This window comes from Balaenoptera acutorostrata, chromosome 20 (genome assembly GCF_949987535.1).
Source record: "Balaenoptera acutorostrata chromosome 20, mBalAcu1.1, whole genome shotgun sequence".
In the NCBI taxonomy this organism is placed as follows: domain Eukaryota; kingdom Metazoa; phylum Chordata; class Mammalia; order Artiodactyla; family Balaenopteridae; genus Balaenoptera; species Balaenoptera acutorostrata.
In genome coordinates, this window is record NC_080083.1 from 44,954,416 (window position 1) to 44,971,586 (window position 17,171).

The following is a 17,171-nucleotide window of genomic DNA, read 5'->3' on the forward strand; positions in this document are numbered from 1 at the left end:
ATAGATGGGCAGGCAGTTGCTGGTGCAGAGTTCACCAGCCACAAATCCTTTCGCAGCACTGGTGGCTTGGGATATTATCTTCCCATGCGGAGGTTCCTGAGCTTAAGTAGGGCTTGGTGGATTCTCCTGGCGCCAAAGAGTGCAGAACGGAACTTTGAGCACGATGCCATGGAGAACATTCTCTGGTTCATCCTCGCACCACACCCCTTCCCTAGGGAAGCACTTGACATCTTCCAGCCCAGCTGAGCTCTCATTGTCCTCCGGAAACCCTTGTCAACCAGTGTTTAATCTCTCCCAGTCTCTGGCAGGACCCTGACTTCTGCCCTTCAATGATCACACAGGGGGTGTTGGCCAGATTGGCTGATGTCCACCCTCAGCCCCGCCCCTCCTTGACAGGTTTAGGCTCCTGCACAAAGAAAGGGGGCTTGGTGAACGAGTAAGACTTTCCCCAGATGAGAACATGTGTGTGAATTCCCTGGATTCTCAGCAATTTCATGGCCGCCCACAGTCAGGAGGACCTTAAAGGTCATCAGAGGTCATGCAATCTGTCAGCTCCCTACACACACCACATCTGGGCAGATGTGGCCTTGGTCCTGGGGAGCTTGGTCAGGAGGAGGGAGAAGATGCCACAAATAGCTTCCCCTCCTTTGGGAAAGGAGTAGAGGGGACAGGAGGGTCTGACTCTCGCTCCCACGGCACCTGCCCAGTGGTCTTGGGGAGGTACGCCCCCTCCTTGCTATCATTGGAGAGCTGTTACTACATAGGGGGAGGTGAAGGGGAGGGCTTCTCTGTCAATCCCATCACACCTCTGGCCTTTTGGTTCCCCCTGCAGATGCTCCAGTGGCTTTGACCGCTACCGCCAGGAGTGGCTGTCCTACGGCTGTGCCCAGGAGGTGAGAGGCTTAAGTGAGCCAGGTGTGGGGAGGAGCAGGGCTACTAGCTCGGGTAGCTCTTCTCAAGGCATCTCTGGCTCTTGGTGAAATTCTCCTCTCCACCTGGGGCTTGTCTCCCTGTCTGCTCTGAGCCAATTAGACCCACATGGGAGGTTTCCGAGGGCTCGATGGGTCCCTGAGACAAGCACTTCTGGTGACTTGGCCTGGAGCGGCAGCTCTCCAGGGGCTCTTTTGGTCCTTACAGAGGGTACGTTGGGCGTGGCCTTGGCCACAGCGGGATCCTCCGGGAGGCTGTGCACCTGGTGATGTTCAAAAAGCGACTACCCGGCTCCAGCCCTCCGGCATTTGAGGAAGGCAGTGGTTCTGGGAACGAGGAGGGTTGTTCCTGGCACCTCCCATTTAGAATCCCATGCAGGTTCCCTCTCACTGCTGGAATTTTCCAGAATGCTCAACACTTAGACTCTGGGTGGGGAGCATCCAATTCTCACACCTTATACTGACACAGACCCTTTCATCCATGCATCCTTGCCCCCTCCCTTCCTCCCTCCATTGCAGCGCAAGCACAGCGCATGCGCCCAGCACTTCACCACGTGCTGCCCTGCACTTGCTCTGATTTAATCCTAACACGGTCCCCGGGAGCTGGGGGCCAGTGCCCCCACTGACTGGAGTGGGAAACTGAGGCTCAGAGAGGTTTAGTGATTTGGCCTGCAGCTCACAGCTGGTGAGACGGTGAAGGTGCCAGGCCCAGCATTTAAATGCGAACCCCCAGAATTACTGCTATGTGCTCACCACCATCTGTGTTATCAATAAGGCTGGGTGAGCTGTTTCTGGCCTTAAAAAAAAAAACTTTGTCCATCCAGAAGCCTACTTCTGACGTTGGCTGTTGGTGAACGTACAGATTCACTTTATTTAAGATTGGCATCTCAGCTCCTTCTTTCAGGAAGGATTCGAAGCAGCTGACAGATAAATTGCCCTGTAAGATAAGACGCTTTCAGGATAAAGTGGAAAGCTTAAATGTATTCAGAGCCCAGCTTTGGTTAGATTACCATGCTTGGGCCACGCACCGGAATCTTAAATCTTCTGGCCGCTGAGGGATGCAGGCGCCCCACCATCCTGTGTGCAGCTTGGCCGCCGGCGAGGCCTCTGTCCAGGGCAGCACCGGGTCTCTCTTGCAGGCAGAGGGCAGGACGTGTGAGGACTTCCGGGACGAGGACTCCTTCTCGTCCTCCCCCGACAGCTCCTTCAGCCCCTTTGACGGAGACCTCACCACCACCTCCTCTTCCCTCTTCGTCGACAGCCTCACCACGGAAGGTAAGGGTGGGGAGGAACCGCCGCCCTGGGGCATCAGCTGCCCCCGATGGGGATTATCTCAGGGAATAGGGTTGCTCCATCCTTTCACACCTGAGGCTCCAAGAGTGGCAGAAGCCAGGTTTAGAGCGGGTAGACCCCACGCCCGTATCAGGGCTGTGGGACGGAATTCACTGTGGCGAGGGGAACAATTACTGTCCCAGCACACTGCCAGGTATTTTATATAATATCTCGGTTCATCTTAATAGCAATCCTTAGAGAACCTGTGCGGTCTTAGCAGCCCTGTAGCAGGTATGAACTCAGTCCACACACTCAGACGTCAGGGAAAGATTGCCTAATTTTTCTGACTTCCCCTCTGGCTCCCACTCCTCGCCGAGCTGGCCTGGTGGGGAGTTCCACCCCTGCTGTCCTGGGGCTTGGCTACCCAGTCCTGTGCCATCCAGTGGGCAGAGGGTAGGGTGGGGCAGCTCTGACCATCTTGGGTTGCTGCCGATCCGTCTCTGCTCCTTCAGGCCTGGTTGTCCCTGGGGCCTTCTCTGCCATCCCCATGTTACCGGTGGAACGGTGACTCCTGGGTTCTTGTCCTCTCGAGGGAAAGAATTCAATTGAGAGACATAGAGTAGTTTTAAGGAGCAGGAGTTTTATTAAGCAAAGCAGAAGTACACCCTCAAGAAGGGAGGACAGTGAGCTGTCGAGGCACCAGAAGCAATCCCGCGGTGAGGGTAGGGTTGGGTTTTTCAAAATCATGGGAAGTCCCTCCCTGTGTCCTGCATCATTGGATTGACAAGTTGATTGACAGCTTTAGGTTGTATAACTTTTCTCCTTGTATGCAGGCACTTACCCATAAGCACCCAATCGGAAATGGGGGTGGGGGTGGGGAACCACAATGCTAATTCATTATAAATAGCGCATAATGAACCCCAGGTTAGTCTGAGTCACCTCTTAGGTCTGGGTGCACCTGCGCCAACCGGTGCTGGTGGTTTGGAAAACCCTGTTGGGTTTTCAATATCTTGCTTGGTCCTGATAAGGCTGGAAACTTAGTGTTCCTTAACCACAAAAAGGGAGGATCTCTGGGCATGTTCTGGTCACCAGTGTCCAGGTGGGGAGGGAAAGATGACCCCATCCAGGATGGGGCGGGACCCACTCACGTCTGACTAGCTATCTAACACAGTCTTTAGTTCCACGGTTCGTTTCTTCCCATTTCCTTGAGGCCAGTTCTCAGAATTGTGGCAGCTTATGTCATGGCTACAGTCTAGTCATCATGTAGTTAACTTCTTCCACCTGATGGGGGTTTCAGTATCTATAAGACAGCTCAAATGATATGGCTCAGAATATTATCTATAGCCCTTGAAGAGGAACTAAAGGTCCTTGACTATGCTTAATGCCTAGACTATTATTATTCAGTCTTATTGGACTATTTTCCCTTGTTTCTGCATCTTCTCACATCTCTGATTAAACTTACTCTTTGGCTAAAGTTTTTCCACAGACAAAAGGTAGGCTGAGGACATGGGGGGCAAGGATTGTAGGGTCCTGCTCCGTTTCACCCAGGCCTGAGGTCTTATTGAAGCTGCTAGAGGTCCAGCCACCCTGTGGGGAACCCCGTGCAGGCTCCTCGGATTCTTTGGCTATCTCTGAGAAATTCCTCCCTCATCCTTTTTCAGTACGTGGCATCTAGGTTTTAGCCCCTTGCCCTAAGTCTAAGACTGAAAGACTTATGGGCTCTTACCACTTCCCCTGGGCGAGATTACCTGTTTGAAAGGGGCAAATGGAAAGCAGGAAAGGAGAAAAAAGTTAATATTTTTAAACATTATTCATCCACAATCCCATTTTATAGACAAGGAAATGGGCTCATAAGGAGCAAAGTAGTTTGCTCAGTGGTGGAATGTTCTTTTCGTGGTGCCCCCCTGACTTTTTAAATGCAGCCTAGAGGACTGGAGAGCAGGAACCCATGGATCTGGCTGGAGGGAAGTGAACAGTTGATAGAAAGAGCAAATATTTAAGGGGACTGACCATGTGCCACGTAGGGTGGTAACATTGTGTACCCATTAATATTCACTTAGTCTTCCTAACAATCCTGTACGTTGATGCTGTTTGATCCCCATTTTACAGAGGAGACACTATGGCTCAGAGAGGTTGATGGCTTGCCCAAGGTCACACAGCCAGGAAGAGGTGGAGTCAGGTCTCATCTAGCTCCAAAAGCAGCAATCTTGCCCCTCGACCCCACTGCCTTTCTCAGTGCTGAAAAAAAATAGAAAAGGGTCTTCATGGATTCAATGGGTGGAAAAATAGGGAAGGGTGAAGAAGTGGGCAGATTCAGACGGGTCCCAACACTCTGAAGTTGCCCAGGAATAACAAGGAACTGGTTAAAGCTCAGGTATTGAGAGCAGAGACTGTGCTAGTGCTGAGGGGGATTCAATAAATCAAATGAAAAAGGAGCAGGAGGAGATCTTGCCCTCAGGGAGTTCATAACTGAGTCCAGGGGTGACCTTCCAGTTAAAGGAAACTCTACTTAAAAAGAAGAACCCCTGGCCAGTCACTCCTGAGTTAACCCTATGTGCTACTGAGGGCACAGTCTGAGCCCAGAGCTGGGCTGGGGGCTGCACACCCCGTCCTCCAGGTCAGAACCCAGCCTTTCCCTCAGAGGTTTACGTCTGCATGAGGCACAGTGCCTGAGGCCAGAAGGATGGCTGTGTGGGCGTGGAGAGCCCAGTGCATGGCATCTGGGGGCTGGATTCAAATCCTGACTTGGAAGTATTCTCCATTTCTCCCGGGTTATTGCCCTGATGATCTGTCCCTACATAGAGGCAGCGTGTTCTGCTTATCAGTTTTATCATGTGTGTGTCTTCTATCAGCCCAGGAATGTGTCATTTCTGTTTGCTGTGTAGTAGTCCCCAAAAGAAAAGCATATGTCCTTCCAGCCCTGGAGGGGGTGGTAGAGATTGTTAGGTTACCTCTATAAGAAAAAAATTGGGGGGACTTCCCTGGTGGTCCAGTGGTTAGGACTCCACACTTCCACTGCAGGGGGCACAGGTTCGATCCCTATCAGGGAACTAAGATCCTGCAAGCCACGTGGTGCAGCCAAAAAAAAGAAAGAAAGAAAAGAAAAATTGATAAAGACTTCCCCCCACCCCAAACTCTCAAGGTGTCTGGAGGGACAGGTTTGGGTCACCCACTGCCTGTGCAATTATAGCCCACACAGGGAGACTTACTGGAGGCAGAGTATATCTCGGGGTCCAGGAAGATGTTGTGAATGAAGGGGATACAGCACTTCAGCCAGGGGGACCCACCTGGCCAGAGCAGAGGTGGAGAGCAGAGAAGTTAGTGAGAGCAGCTGCTGGAGGGTGTGTGGAGCCCTTCTGTCACCAGCCAGCCAGAGGAGCGGAGAGGACCAGGGGAGCAGGAGGTATGGGGGCTGGATTTTAAGAGTTGTTCACTTGCTTAAATGCTGCCCACTTAAGTGAACCAGAATGACCTCAGAGTGGCAAGCAGCTGCCACAAAGCCCATGCATTTTATTATAAGGACAGACAGGCGCTGACCCGGAATAACTGTGTGCAACATAAGGGCTCATCTGATGAGCAGCTGAACAGAACACGTTAGTAGCAGCCAGAAGTGACCATTAACTACAGAAAATGACCACTCATTCACTAGACATTACACGCATTTCTTCTCTCTGTGAGTTTTCATGGGCCTGGGCCACAATCCATTAACGAGGGAATCAGTTTGCATGCTGTGGACCCCCAACAAGGTGGCAGGTGGTAACCAGCCCTGGGTGAGTGGGAAAAACCTGCTGTGGGCACTGAGTGGTCACCTTCAGTCACCTTGTGGGAGGGACTGGCTGTAGGTGTCCTTTTGTCTGCCAAGGGTAGATGTGGACTGGCTACAATGGATTTCCAATGGTCTAGATTCAAAACAAGTTGATTCCAATCAAGTTAATTTGTCCAGTGATGTTTAGGGTTACTTTGGTTAGTGTTGAGTAACCAATTCATTTCAACTTGTAGTAACGAAATAGACTCAGAGGCATACATAAATACCTCATGTACTGACATTCCTGAAGAGAACGTATCTTTCTATTATATTCCTACAACTCTCTATTTGTTTTGTTTTACTTTGAATTTTTAGGGGTGCTTTTTATTATTTTATTTTATTATTATTATTTTTAAAATTTTAATTTCTTTATTTTTGGCTGCGTTGGGTCTTCGCTGCTGTGTGCAGGCTTTGTCTAGTTGCAGTGAGCAGGGGCTATTCTTCGTTGCGGTGCGTGGGCTTCTCATTGTGATGGCTTCTCTTGTTGCAGAGCATGGGCCCTAGGCACGCCGTCTTCAGTAGTTGTGGCACGCGGGCTCGTGGGCTCTAGAGCACAGGCTCAGTAGTTGTGGCTCACGGGGTTAGTTGCTCCGCGGCATGTGGGATCTTCCCAGACCAGGGCTCGAACCCGTGTCCCCTGAATTGGCAGGCGGATTCTTAACCACTGAGCCACCAGGGAAGTCCCAAGGGGTGCCTTTTAAATTTAACTTTTTTATAAATTATGTAACAGTTAAATGATAACATCGTTCCAAAGTCAAATCTACAAAAGTAGCTGTATTCAAAGAAGATTAGTTTCTAGTTTTCTCCCCTCTGCCCTATTCCCTCTTTCCTCTATGAGGGACCATTTAAAAATTTTCTTATGGTTTATTCTTTCATTATCTAATGTGATTTTTTGATATTTGAAGATTTATTGGAAATGTATAGCAGAGCAGGATGCCACGTCCAGGCACTGGGAGTGTAAATAGCTGGGTATTGAGAGGCTCACAGTCTATGGAATCAATGGGACCCAAGATGCCACAGAAACAGATACCAAACGCAATGGGACACAGGGGAGGACACACCCATCTGTCCTCGGGAAGTGACGGGCCTGGACCAGGACTAGGGTGAGGCAAGTGAGGCACTCAGTGCAGGTATCAAGTTTAAGGAGGCACCAAAAAAAAAAAAAAAAAAAACAGTAATTAAGATAATAATCTTTTCTTGCAATATTTGTAAAACTCAAAATTAATGCCAAAAATTCCATAATAAACAAACTTTCAAAAAATTCTAAAAAGACAGGATCAGACCCTGTGTCACATGTATCACCCTAGCCCCAGCCCTGCAGGGGGCATTTCAGGGGTGGGACTTTTGAAAGAGAAGGGGAGGAAGGGCATCCCCTGCAGGAGGAACAGTATATGCAGCAGCTCAGAGATCTGAGAGGACTCCAAGGTCTGGAGAGCCTTGGGTAGCTTGTCACAGACACTGACATGCTGTTGAGTTGTGGCCAGTGGCAGGAGAAAAGAAGATTGGGACACACTGAGAAGGGCCTTGAACATCTGTGAACAAAGGGGAGCCGGTGAAAGCCTTTAAAATGAGGAGGATGGTGGAGGTGCTAGAGGGGAAGGAGGAACGAAGTGCATGTTGCAGGCCCTACATTGTGGTTTAACGTTCTGATGCTTGAAGCAGTAATCTCCAGTGATCCAGAACATTCTCCTGACATGGAATTCTTGCTGTCCTTTCCCCATAGGAATCTGTGGGGAAGAACCACAGGAAGGGTCAACCATTGGAACTTATTTAAGAGGCTGCAAGATACACTCCTTGAGGTGTAGAGGGAGTGTGTTGTACCCTGGGAGGTCTCCAAGCAGATTCGATCTTGTGACACACACACCTCTCCTCAAATCCTTCCTCAGCTTCCCGCTGCCCCTTAGGAGACTGCCCCTTAGGCCCTCAACTTGGCTTTCCGGACAGCTGATCCCCCCACCCCCCGCTTCACTCTCACCACCCTTCATTCACATCCTCCCTACCCTCCAGCTGCACTGAACTGCTTTTTTTGTCTCAGATGGCCAAGTTCTTGCTGACTCCAGCCTTTGCCCCCGCTCTCTCCTCTGTCTGGGACCCTTTCTCCCAGCCCCATAGCTCATCCCTCCTTCTTGACTCCCTTTGTCTGGGCGAGGCCCCCAGTCGGAGTCAACTCCTAGTAAACACTCAGTAAATATTTGTTGAATGAATGAACACTACGAAAAGTTGGCTTGTCTGTGGCCTTCTACCTTTACACTGCTGTGTGACTTTGAGCAAGTCACCTCCCCTCTCTGTGCTTCAGTTTCCCAGCCTTCAAAATGAAGGGTTGGACTTGAACCTCCCTAAAGTCTCATCCAGACCTAGTGACAGAGGCCATCATGATTCCACTAATCTTGTGCCTTCTCTCCTTTCCCTTTGAAGATGACACCAAGTTGAATCCCTATGCAGAAGGAGAGGGTGAGTACAGAACTGCCTGCCCCTTTTCATCGCACCACTGCCTCTTGGACCCATCCTGGAAGAGGGTGCAGCCGTCACCTGGCCTCTTTGCTTTTACTCTGAGTGGGGGAGGGGGAAAAAACAGCAGCCTGAGCTTCCCAGACTTCCTGCTGGGTGGGAAGGCATGGGGCTTCTGGGAACAGACCCCCTAGACTGAAGGAGCAAATCTACATCTAGACATTTATCATCTCAGCCAGGAACCTCCTGTGGTTCTTCTCCCGGCCTCTGTGCCCTTGAGTATCCGCTTCCCTGATAGGAGTGAGAGGAGGAAGTGAGGGCTAAGCTAGGGCAGGCATGGCTGTGTGGGCCTGTGGCCCTGGCTTCTGTCCCCAGGGGCCTCCCAGCCAATGAGGGGTGGAGAGCAGCTTCTCTCACTCAAGTGGCATTTGATTCCCAACCTGGCTTGGCAGAGAGTACATAAACGTTGCCCACCACAATTTTTACAGTAGGCCAAAAGGTGGGGTCCCCTTTCCCCAGGACTGCCTGGGGGATAACCTCCTCTCCGGGGACATGGGGTGACCCCACCTCCCCTGCCCTTTGCCCAGAGCCAGCTCAAGCCCTTGCTGCAACTACCACAAAGGGGAGATGGAAGGGCCTTCCAGCCCCAGGGGCTGGGAGACTGTTACCTGGGCTCCAGCAGGAGAGGAGGGGCTATTAACGCAGCACATCTTGATGGGGTCTCCCACCGGAGGCGGAACCATTGCTGCTCTGTGGGCTGTGAGTGTGAGTGTACACGTGTGTCTGTTGGGCTGGGGGGAAGCAGGGGGCCCTGGGCCACGTTCCCCTTACTCTGCACCATGTGCTCATCAGCCCAAGCTCTGCCCCTCAGATCATAGGGTCACTGAAGGCTGAGGTCTAATGGCCAGCTCAGGAGAGGCCAGTTTGGGTCGTGTCATTGCAGCTCCCCCAGCTCTTGGCAGATAGAGGCATGAACCACGCACAGGAGTGCCCCAGGGCAGTTTCTCTCCTGGGTTTTTTTCTGCTGACAGAGAAAAGGGGATAGGGAACATAATGATTTTGGATGCACACAACATCTTATTAAAAATCTCTACCCCCTGTTGACTCCCATTCCACCCACCAACGATGTAAAATGGATTCAATATTTGTGTTGCTTACATGCTCATCTGTGTTCTCTATGTCGTGATCTCCACATCCTTTTAGGGTAGGGAGAAGGAGCAAAAGCCCACCCCAGGTAATATCAGGGAGCTAGGTTTCTTGGTGGCTGGCACTAACTGTGTCCTTGGACAAATCACTTCATCTCTCTGCATTTCCATTCCTTCAGCCGTACGAGAAAGGGGTTGGAATGGATGAGCTTCTAGCTCGATAGTCTATGGAAAATACCCAGTCTTCTCCTGGGGAATGTATTTCAAATGCTTGGAATGTTCTCAAAGAGTGTCTGCTGGTTTATTAGCCCTCAGAGTGTCTAGTTCATTTCTTTTATTGAGTTCCTCTGATGGGTATGCCATTTTTTCTAAGAGTTGAAAGCACAGAGATGGATAAGACACTGTCCTTGCCCTACAGGAGGTCACAATCTGGTAGTGGACAGTGACAGATAAAAATGTGGTCATTTTACTATCATAATAGCTAACACTTAGTAAAGTTGTCCAAGATACCAGCCGTGATCCTCAGCAGTTGACATGAATTATCTCATTTTCACCCTCTCAATAACCCTACCAGGTACTTAACATTATTATCCTTGTGCTACAGAAACGATAACCGAGACACAGAGAAGTTAAATAATTTGCCCAAGGTCACACAGCTCATAAGTAGCAGAGCCTGGATTTGAATCCAGGCAGCCAGACTCCAGATCCCAACTCTTAACCATCACATGCCCTTTGTGAATTCCTTAAAAGAACTTATATGGGATGGGTACTGGAGAGAACTTTTATGATCCTTAGTAGACATTTGGGCAACTTTTAAGTGATTTTGGAAAACCACCTGAACCGTGCTAAGAACAAAGTTAATGTCATACTCATAATGGTTCCACCGACTCCACCTTTTCATGTATTTGATAAGTAGACCTGAAGGTTCAGTCGGCTTTCATCTCTGGGACTTTGTCAGAACCCAGGACCCCATGACCCCACCTTCCTTGCTCCCCTGACCTAATGGTCTCTCCACAGGCCTTCAGAACAACCTGTCGCCCAAGACAAAGGGCCCCCCCTTGCACCTGGGCACCATCGTGGGCATCGTGCTGGCCATCCTCCTCTTGGCGGCCATCATCCTGGCCGGGATCTATATCAATGGCCACCCCACCTCCAACGCTGCGCTCTTCTTCATCGAGGTCAGTGCAGGATTGGGCCACCTCTCTGGTGTCTGCATCTGCATCAGTTGTTTCCCCAGCCTTTCAGTACCTGCCTCTCCCCATCTCATCCCTCACCCGCCGCATGCCAGCCTCCTGTTTCCACCTGAGGGACTTCATCGACTCCATCCAGGCACATCTTGCACTGGCGGGCACCCTCTGAGTCCCTAACCCCCCAGGGCTTGACCCCTCAGGACTCCTCCGGCCCTCTTGTCCTGTTGAACAGCCTCTGGTTTTGAGCTCCCATTTGTGAAATCAGAACAGTCCCCAGAGGAAAGAAAGAGGCCAAAAATGCCTCACATGCCCCTTGAGTGTTGTGCAACCACCCCTAATGATTTATGGTCTCTCACACCCAAATTCCAGGCCTGGTGCTTATTCAAAGCCGTAATGGAACTGAGGTCTCTGCCTCTTGGCCTGCTGTGTGGGATTTTCGATTAGATTTGACAGGCCATAGTAATCATAAGAGTTGCTCTGTCTGGGAGCTTTTGTTGAGGATGCTGCAGTTTGGAACATCTCAGGATTCAGAAGAGCCAGCCTGAGGTGCAGCATGGGAAGTAAGGCCTGGGCCCCTTCACTCTGGGCCACAGAGCTCAGCAGCCTCTGCCCCAGCCCCCCACTCTCGGCATCTGACCAGCTCTCTGAATCCTACAGTGATGGGGCCTCTGGGACTGCAATCCTACACATGGGTCACAAGCCCCCGACCTCATCACCCAGAGGCCTGGGTCGTTCCCTCCTCTCTGTTTAGATGCCCCCTGTTTCTTATGAGTTCTAACCAGTCATTCTTAGGTTAAGATTAAGACCTACTGAGGCTAAGGCCAACCTTGTTTCACCCGGGGAACCTGCAGATCCCCAGCCACAGGGTTGCCAACCAGAGGTCGGATGCAGGCCTGGGAATCTGCATTTTCTTCAGCTCCCCAGCTCTGATGCAGGACCTGTACTGTCTGGAGGGTTATCTTAGCGTTTCCAGAGCCTCCCAGATCGTTCCATCCCTTACCCGCTCCCTCACTTTCCACAGTCTCAGGACTCTACTCAGTGTTGTGCTGAGCTTTTCACCTTGCGTCCTGCAGTCCACGCGGCGAGGAATAAAATGACCTCTTCCTTCCCAACTCCTGGGGCTCCCAGCAGGTTTCCCCGGGGGCGAAGGATCACAGCCGGGAGCCTTCTGGGGGAGAGGGCCCTAAACTTCACTCTCCCCCAGCACCTTTGGAAAGTGCTCAGAGCCATCCGCCGGGGGGAGGGGGAGAGGGTGGGGAGGGTCCTGGGGGGTGGGATTGCGCCCGCTGACTCTGCGTCTGTGTCCCCGCAGCGGAGACCTCACCACTGGCCGGCCATGAAGTTCCGCAACCACCTCAACCACTCCACCTACACAGAAGTTGAGCCCTCAGGCCACGAGAAGGAGGGCTTCGTGGAGGCCGAGCAGTGCTGAGAGCACCAGGTCTCCCTTGGAAGGAAGACCCGGGGACCTCGGAAAACATGAGTCAAAGCAAAGCAGAGAAGTGACTTTCCTTGGCCTCCTCTGAACACACCCTGGCTGGGAAGATGAGCCCATGGTCTGCGGTGCCAGAGCTATAGTTTGGCCATCACATCCCAAATATTGAAGCAGGAGGCAGAGAAGCAACCACATTGAATTTTTAAGGAGCAATAACCTAATTTCATCCTGTTTTGACGCCAGGGGTCTCCCCTTCTGAGTCTCTCAATGGTCTACTCTGTAGCTGCCTCAGAGGTCCCCTCCCACCTGGAGACAGCCAGATGCCCTGCTCTGGTCACCTAGCGCCCCTGCATATGACACAAGAGAACCCAGCTCTAGATTGGGGCTGCTGTATTCCAGGGTCCATAGACTCAAGAGCTGGTCCTCAAGGCTATGGATTCAGCATATTTTGCCCCAGCTTCTGTGCTCTGGAAGTCTGAAGAAGGAGTTCTGTCCATCTGTTAAAACACAGCTTTGGCTGCTCCCAGCCCTTTTGGCAAGCCACTGACTGGCATGCTGGCATCAGAAGAAAGCCAAATGAGAGAAGAAAGAACTTGTGGGAAGATTGTATTTTTAGGCTTCACTACCCAAGCTTGACCTTTGTGCTGAGAACCAGTACTTCTGCAACAAACATGTGTGTTGCCCGTGTTGCGGGCTTTATCCAACTGCGGCCCAGCCTGGGCCTGGCGAGCTGTGCTGTGCATGGCCACGTCTACCCTGCGGGCTCTTCATTCCAATGGCACGTTTGGTGTCCACTGTATTCACTGGCCTGGTCTGCTGTCAGTGCCAGTAAGTACCTCCAAAGGCAGGGCCTGCCTGATTAATATTTTTCCTCCTCTGAGCTGGAATTTTATAGCCATTAAAGAGAAACAAGGTGGAGAGAGGGCTTCTTGAAACATACCCAGCAGGGAACTTCAGTTGGATTCTGTTGAAAAGCAAAGCCTCCAGAAGGATTGGGATAGAGGAAGCTGGTGTGGGAGAGAGGGACTTTATGCGGAAGACCTTGACCTGGAAAGTTGCTTGCATCTCCCCAGCTCTGCCGGAAGTTCTTGGGGCAGAGAGTTTAGGCTCCCAAACTTAACCTGGTTTTAAGGGAGTTCTGTCCCAGGGATGAGTTGGGATTGCTTCTGAAGAGCATTTCAAGTGAAAACCTATAGTTCACCCTCATTCAAAGTGAAAAACATCATCAGCAAATAAATATTAAATCACAGTCTCCACTTAGTCACATCCTTTTTTGCATGTCACCAGGATGCTGCCGAAGAAAGAAGTTAGTTTAAACACAAGGCCTCCTGAGGTGGGGGTAGGGAGTCTGCAAATAACCAGACACATCCAAACACTGGGCTGAAGGTTTTCCAGATGTTTCATGGTTTATCCTTGGTGAGGATGGTAACAATCAAAGTGGGAAACATGCTGGACCTCGGCTATCTATATGTATTCTTCATAAACCAGGCAAGGCATAGCTATGGTTTTGAGAAATCATATCAGAATTTGAGAAAGTAAAAAGATAATGCAGCAAAGAGAATAGGGTTCTTTTCAAGCTTCTGAAGGACAGAAAGGTCTGAAACAGAACTCTGTTAATGGGAAAATTACAGCCAGGCACTGAAATACTCTGGGGTCCCAGCACTGCTGGCTGGCAGGAGGGTGATTTTTGCCCTTGCCTGACCAGCAGAGCATCTATGACCTTTGTGTGTCTAAAATGGCCAGTGGGGCAGTCCCCATTGTGGCCAAATGCAGTGCACAGCACCATGGATCCCACTCCCAAACTCCAGCACACTTCTTCCCAATGGGAGCTCTTCCGATTGTTCTGATTCCTGGAGGGGAAGCACACAAGAGTGAAGAAACGGGCGGTGATGTCCTGAGGTCTCTGCCGGTAACACTGCAGGTAGAGAGAGAAAGCATGAGCTAGCTCGGGCCAGTCAGAGCAAGCCTAGCTGGCGCCTGGGATGACAGTGGCAAGGGCAGTGGAGCTGTTTGGCAGCAGGTAGCCTGGTTTGTTAACAGCAAAAAAGAACTAAAGATGTGTCCCTCAGAGAGGTCCCTGGACGTTAAGAGTCCCTCAAGCCAAAACGAAGTGCTCCCAAGAAACAGCCAGCAACTCGCAGAGTTAACACTGGTTCCCAGATATCCTTAGGCTCTCTCACAAGATCAAGCATCTCTTAGACCCAGGAGTTTTACTCCAAGGTTTAGAGTGGGTTCTTTGGGTAACTATAGAGAGTGACTCACCTGCACGGTGAGTGACCAGAAGGAGACAGGGGTTTCATGGTCAACCAGCGAAGTGGTACTTCTGTGCTGTGCTGTGCACAATCAACCACAGAGAGCTTGCAAACTTCCGGTCCCCTCCACCCCACAGGCAGATACAATTACCAAGGAGAGCAGGTGGTCAGCAGGTCCTTCCTTCCCTACCTGGAGCCTTTGGGCATCCTCACAGTGATCCCACTGGAGGAGGTGGATGGGTCCATGAAAGCTCATTACTGTGACAGGAAGCTTCAACCCCCTGAAACAGCTGTCTGTGTTGTACCCAGAAATCAGAAGCTCTCAGGGACGCTCTGTTTTACACCAGAACTCTTAAGGGAGCCAACAAGAAAATGAGAAGAAGAAGAAGAATGCAGAGGCCAAGTGTGAGAGGAGACCCCTGGATCAGGCTGTGAGCACAGTTTAGTTCCCCTTTAATCAGCTGCCCCTAGATTTGTGGATTTGTCCAGTCAGGTCCCTGGGGTTTCTGATTCTAGAACATGAGTGCATATAAGCCCAGCCACCAACCCCAGTACCCAGAAGTGCCCCAGGAAGAGCAGATGGGGTTTTCAAACTTGACTAACTGGCCGTCTCCCTTCCGCCGTAATCAGGTATCAGCACCCACTCACCCCAGCTGGCCCCTGACTCTGGAAACTGCCTCTTCAGGTCTTCAGGTCTCAGCCTGGAGCCTGAGGTTGAAAATGTCCTTTTGTCACTGTTAGAGGTTCTCGATGGGCCTATGGAAACAATCTTTAAAATTTGTGTGTTTTGCCAGGGCTTGCCTGTGTCGTGTATTCTTGTATGTATATATTTAGGTATCTATCTATATTTATAGATAGATAGATAGATTATTGCTAAAAACATTGGATGAGGCTTGTAGCTGTGCTCAGCCTGTAGCTTGTTGTGTTATATTAAGACAGTGGCAAAAGCTGCCAGCCAACTACACTGTGTGAAAAGAAGAGTGTTCACCACCAGAGCTGATCACTTATTTCATCGTGGGCAGAGCTAAGACTCTCTTCTCTGGGTACAGGAACAGATAAGAGATTTGCATGAAACACTGATCAGGGGCCACACCCAGACTCCCTACGCCAGGTGGAGTCACAAATAAAATCAGCCTCTCCCTCTCACCATCTCCACCCTACCCCACCCCCAAAGAAAAGCCACCTGAACTTACAGCACAATTCGAAGGATCTGGGATCTGAGGGCACACTAGCTGTTCTAAATGCAATGTGTTCACATATTGAGCGTGAAAATTCCTTGCACGGATTTCAGTGTTAATAAAAGGCAACGTTCATTTACGACTTCTGCCGTGTGCAAAATTAAATGCAAAGGATTTTGAGTGACATTCTACAAATCCTCGCACAGACTTTAGTCCTGATGACTGCCAGCTTCTCTAAGAACCTGAGCTAAGGAGCAGAGGAACAGCCTCCAGCAATCTGCCCACCAGGGGTACTCTTCCCAAACTCCTGTCCCGCCTCAAGAGAAACAGCCTGGAAAGAGACTCCAGCTATTTATTCGTGGTTTGTAAGTCCCCGGAAGTAAACCTCATGGGTTTCTAATCTGCTATCTAGAGATACAGAATAAATGTGCTAAGTTGACACTGCCACATTTCTGGAGGCTTTGCATTTGAACCACTTTAGTAGCCTCGTCGTTTTTATTACTTTGCATGTTTTGCTCACAAAACATGGTTAAGCAAACCAAAACAAAAATAGGAAAAATTTGAACTTCTTATAGCCAAAATCAGCTATGCCAAATTTCAGGCTCCAAAAAAGCCAATTTATAAATAAACATGCTGTGTTTGCCAAACAAAGAGGAATGTGTTGGAGAAGGCCATGTGGATTGGTGAGAAAGCCCCCCAGCTGCTCCGCAGGGCGTCAGGAGGCGGAGCTGCAGCCCCAGCTCTGCCCCTGAGGAGCTGTGTGTTGTCAGCCAAGTCACCCAACTTCTCTGGGCCTCTGCGAAATCAGAGTGTGGAAGGACTAATTGATCTAAGGAGGGGATGTTTTCCTCTCCTTAGCAAATACGCTCATCTGTTTCTGTTTTGTTTTGTTTTTTTCCGGTTCACAAGCAGCTCAGATGGAAGCATCCCTTTTGCTTCCATTATCTTGGTGAAGTGACCAACTTTGTTTGCCCGGGACTTCCCTGGCTCTAACACTGAGAGCACTGTGTCCCAGGAAACCCCCCAGTCGAGAGCCCACTGGGACAATTGGTTAGTTTATCCTTGGAGTCTATCCCGACCCCATTGGCTGAAGAGATGTTAACAAGCTCTAGTACTTGTAGAGCATCAGAGTCTTGGACTTACCTATTCAAAGTGTGGTCCACACAGGCATCCCCTGGGGGTCAGCTGGAAATGCAGAACTCAGACCCACCCACCCCAGACCTACTGAGTCAGAATCTGCATTTGAGCAGCTCCCCAGGTGACTGAGGTGAAATGCATGAACGTTTGAGAAGCATTTCTAGGAAACAATTTTACTGACATGATCACAGCCTGTCGGGGGGGGGCATTATTCCCCCATTTCTCAGATGAGGAAACTGAGGCTCAGACAGGTGGTTTACTTGTTTATTTATTCATTTGATCAATACTCATTAAGCACCTACTGTGTGCCAGGCATCATTAAGTGACTTGCCCAAGGTCACACAGCTAGTGAGTAGCTGAGACAGTCCCCAAACCCAGGA

At 50.4% G+C, this 17,171-nt stretch overlaps 1 protein-coding gene across 3 annotated transcripts in view; it reads left to right on the forward strand.

The window, feature by feature from the left end:
* PLXDC1 (plexin domain containing 1) overlaps window positions 1–13,476 on the forward strand; it is a 61,875-nt gene extending 48,399 nt beyond the window's left edge. For 2 of the 3 annotated variants that reach the window (XM_057536880.1, XM_007177526.2), the window contains exons 10-14: window positions 833–893; window positions 2,069–2,204; window positions 8,422–8,457; window positions 10,617–10,777; window positions 12,102–13,476. In XM_057536880.1, coding sequence (XP_057392863.1) covers window positions 833–893; window positions 2,069–2,204; window positions 8,422–8,457; window positions 10,617–10,777; window positions 12,102–12,221 — 514 coding nt within the window. In that variant the 3' untranslated portion in view covers window positions 12,222–13,476. The remainder of the gene's footprint in view (window positions 1–832; window positions 894–2,068; window positions 2,205–8,421; window positions 8,458–10,616; window positions 10,778–12,101) is intronic. The other variant, XM_007177527.2, reaches the window with a different exon arrangement.
* Window positions 13,477–17,171: the final 3,695 nt, after the last annotated feature.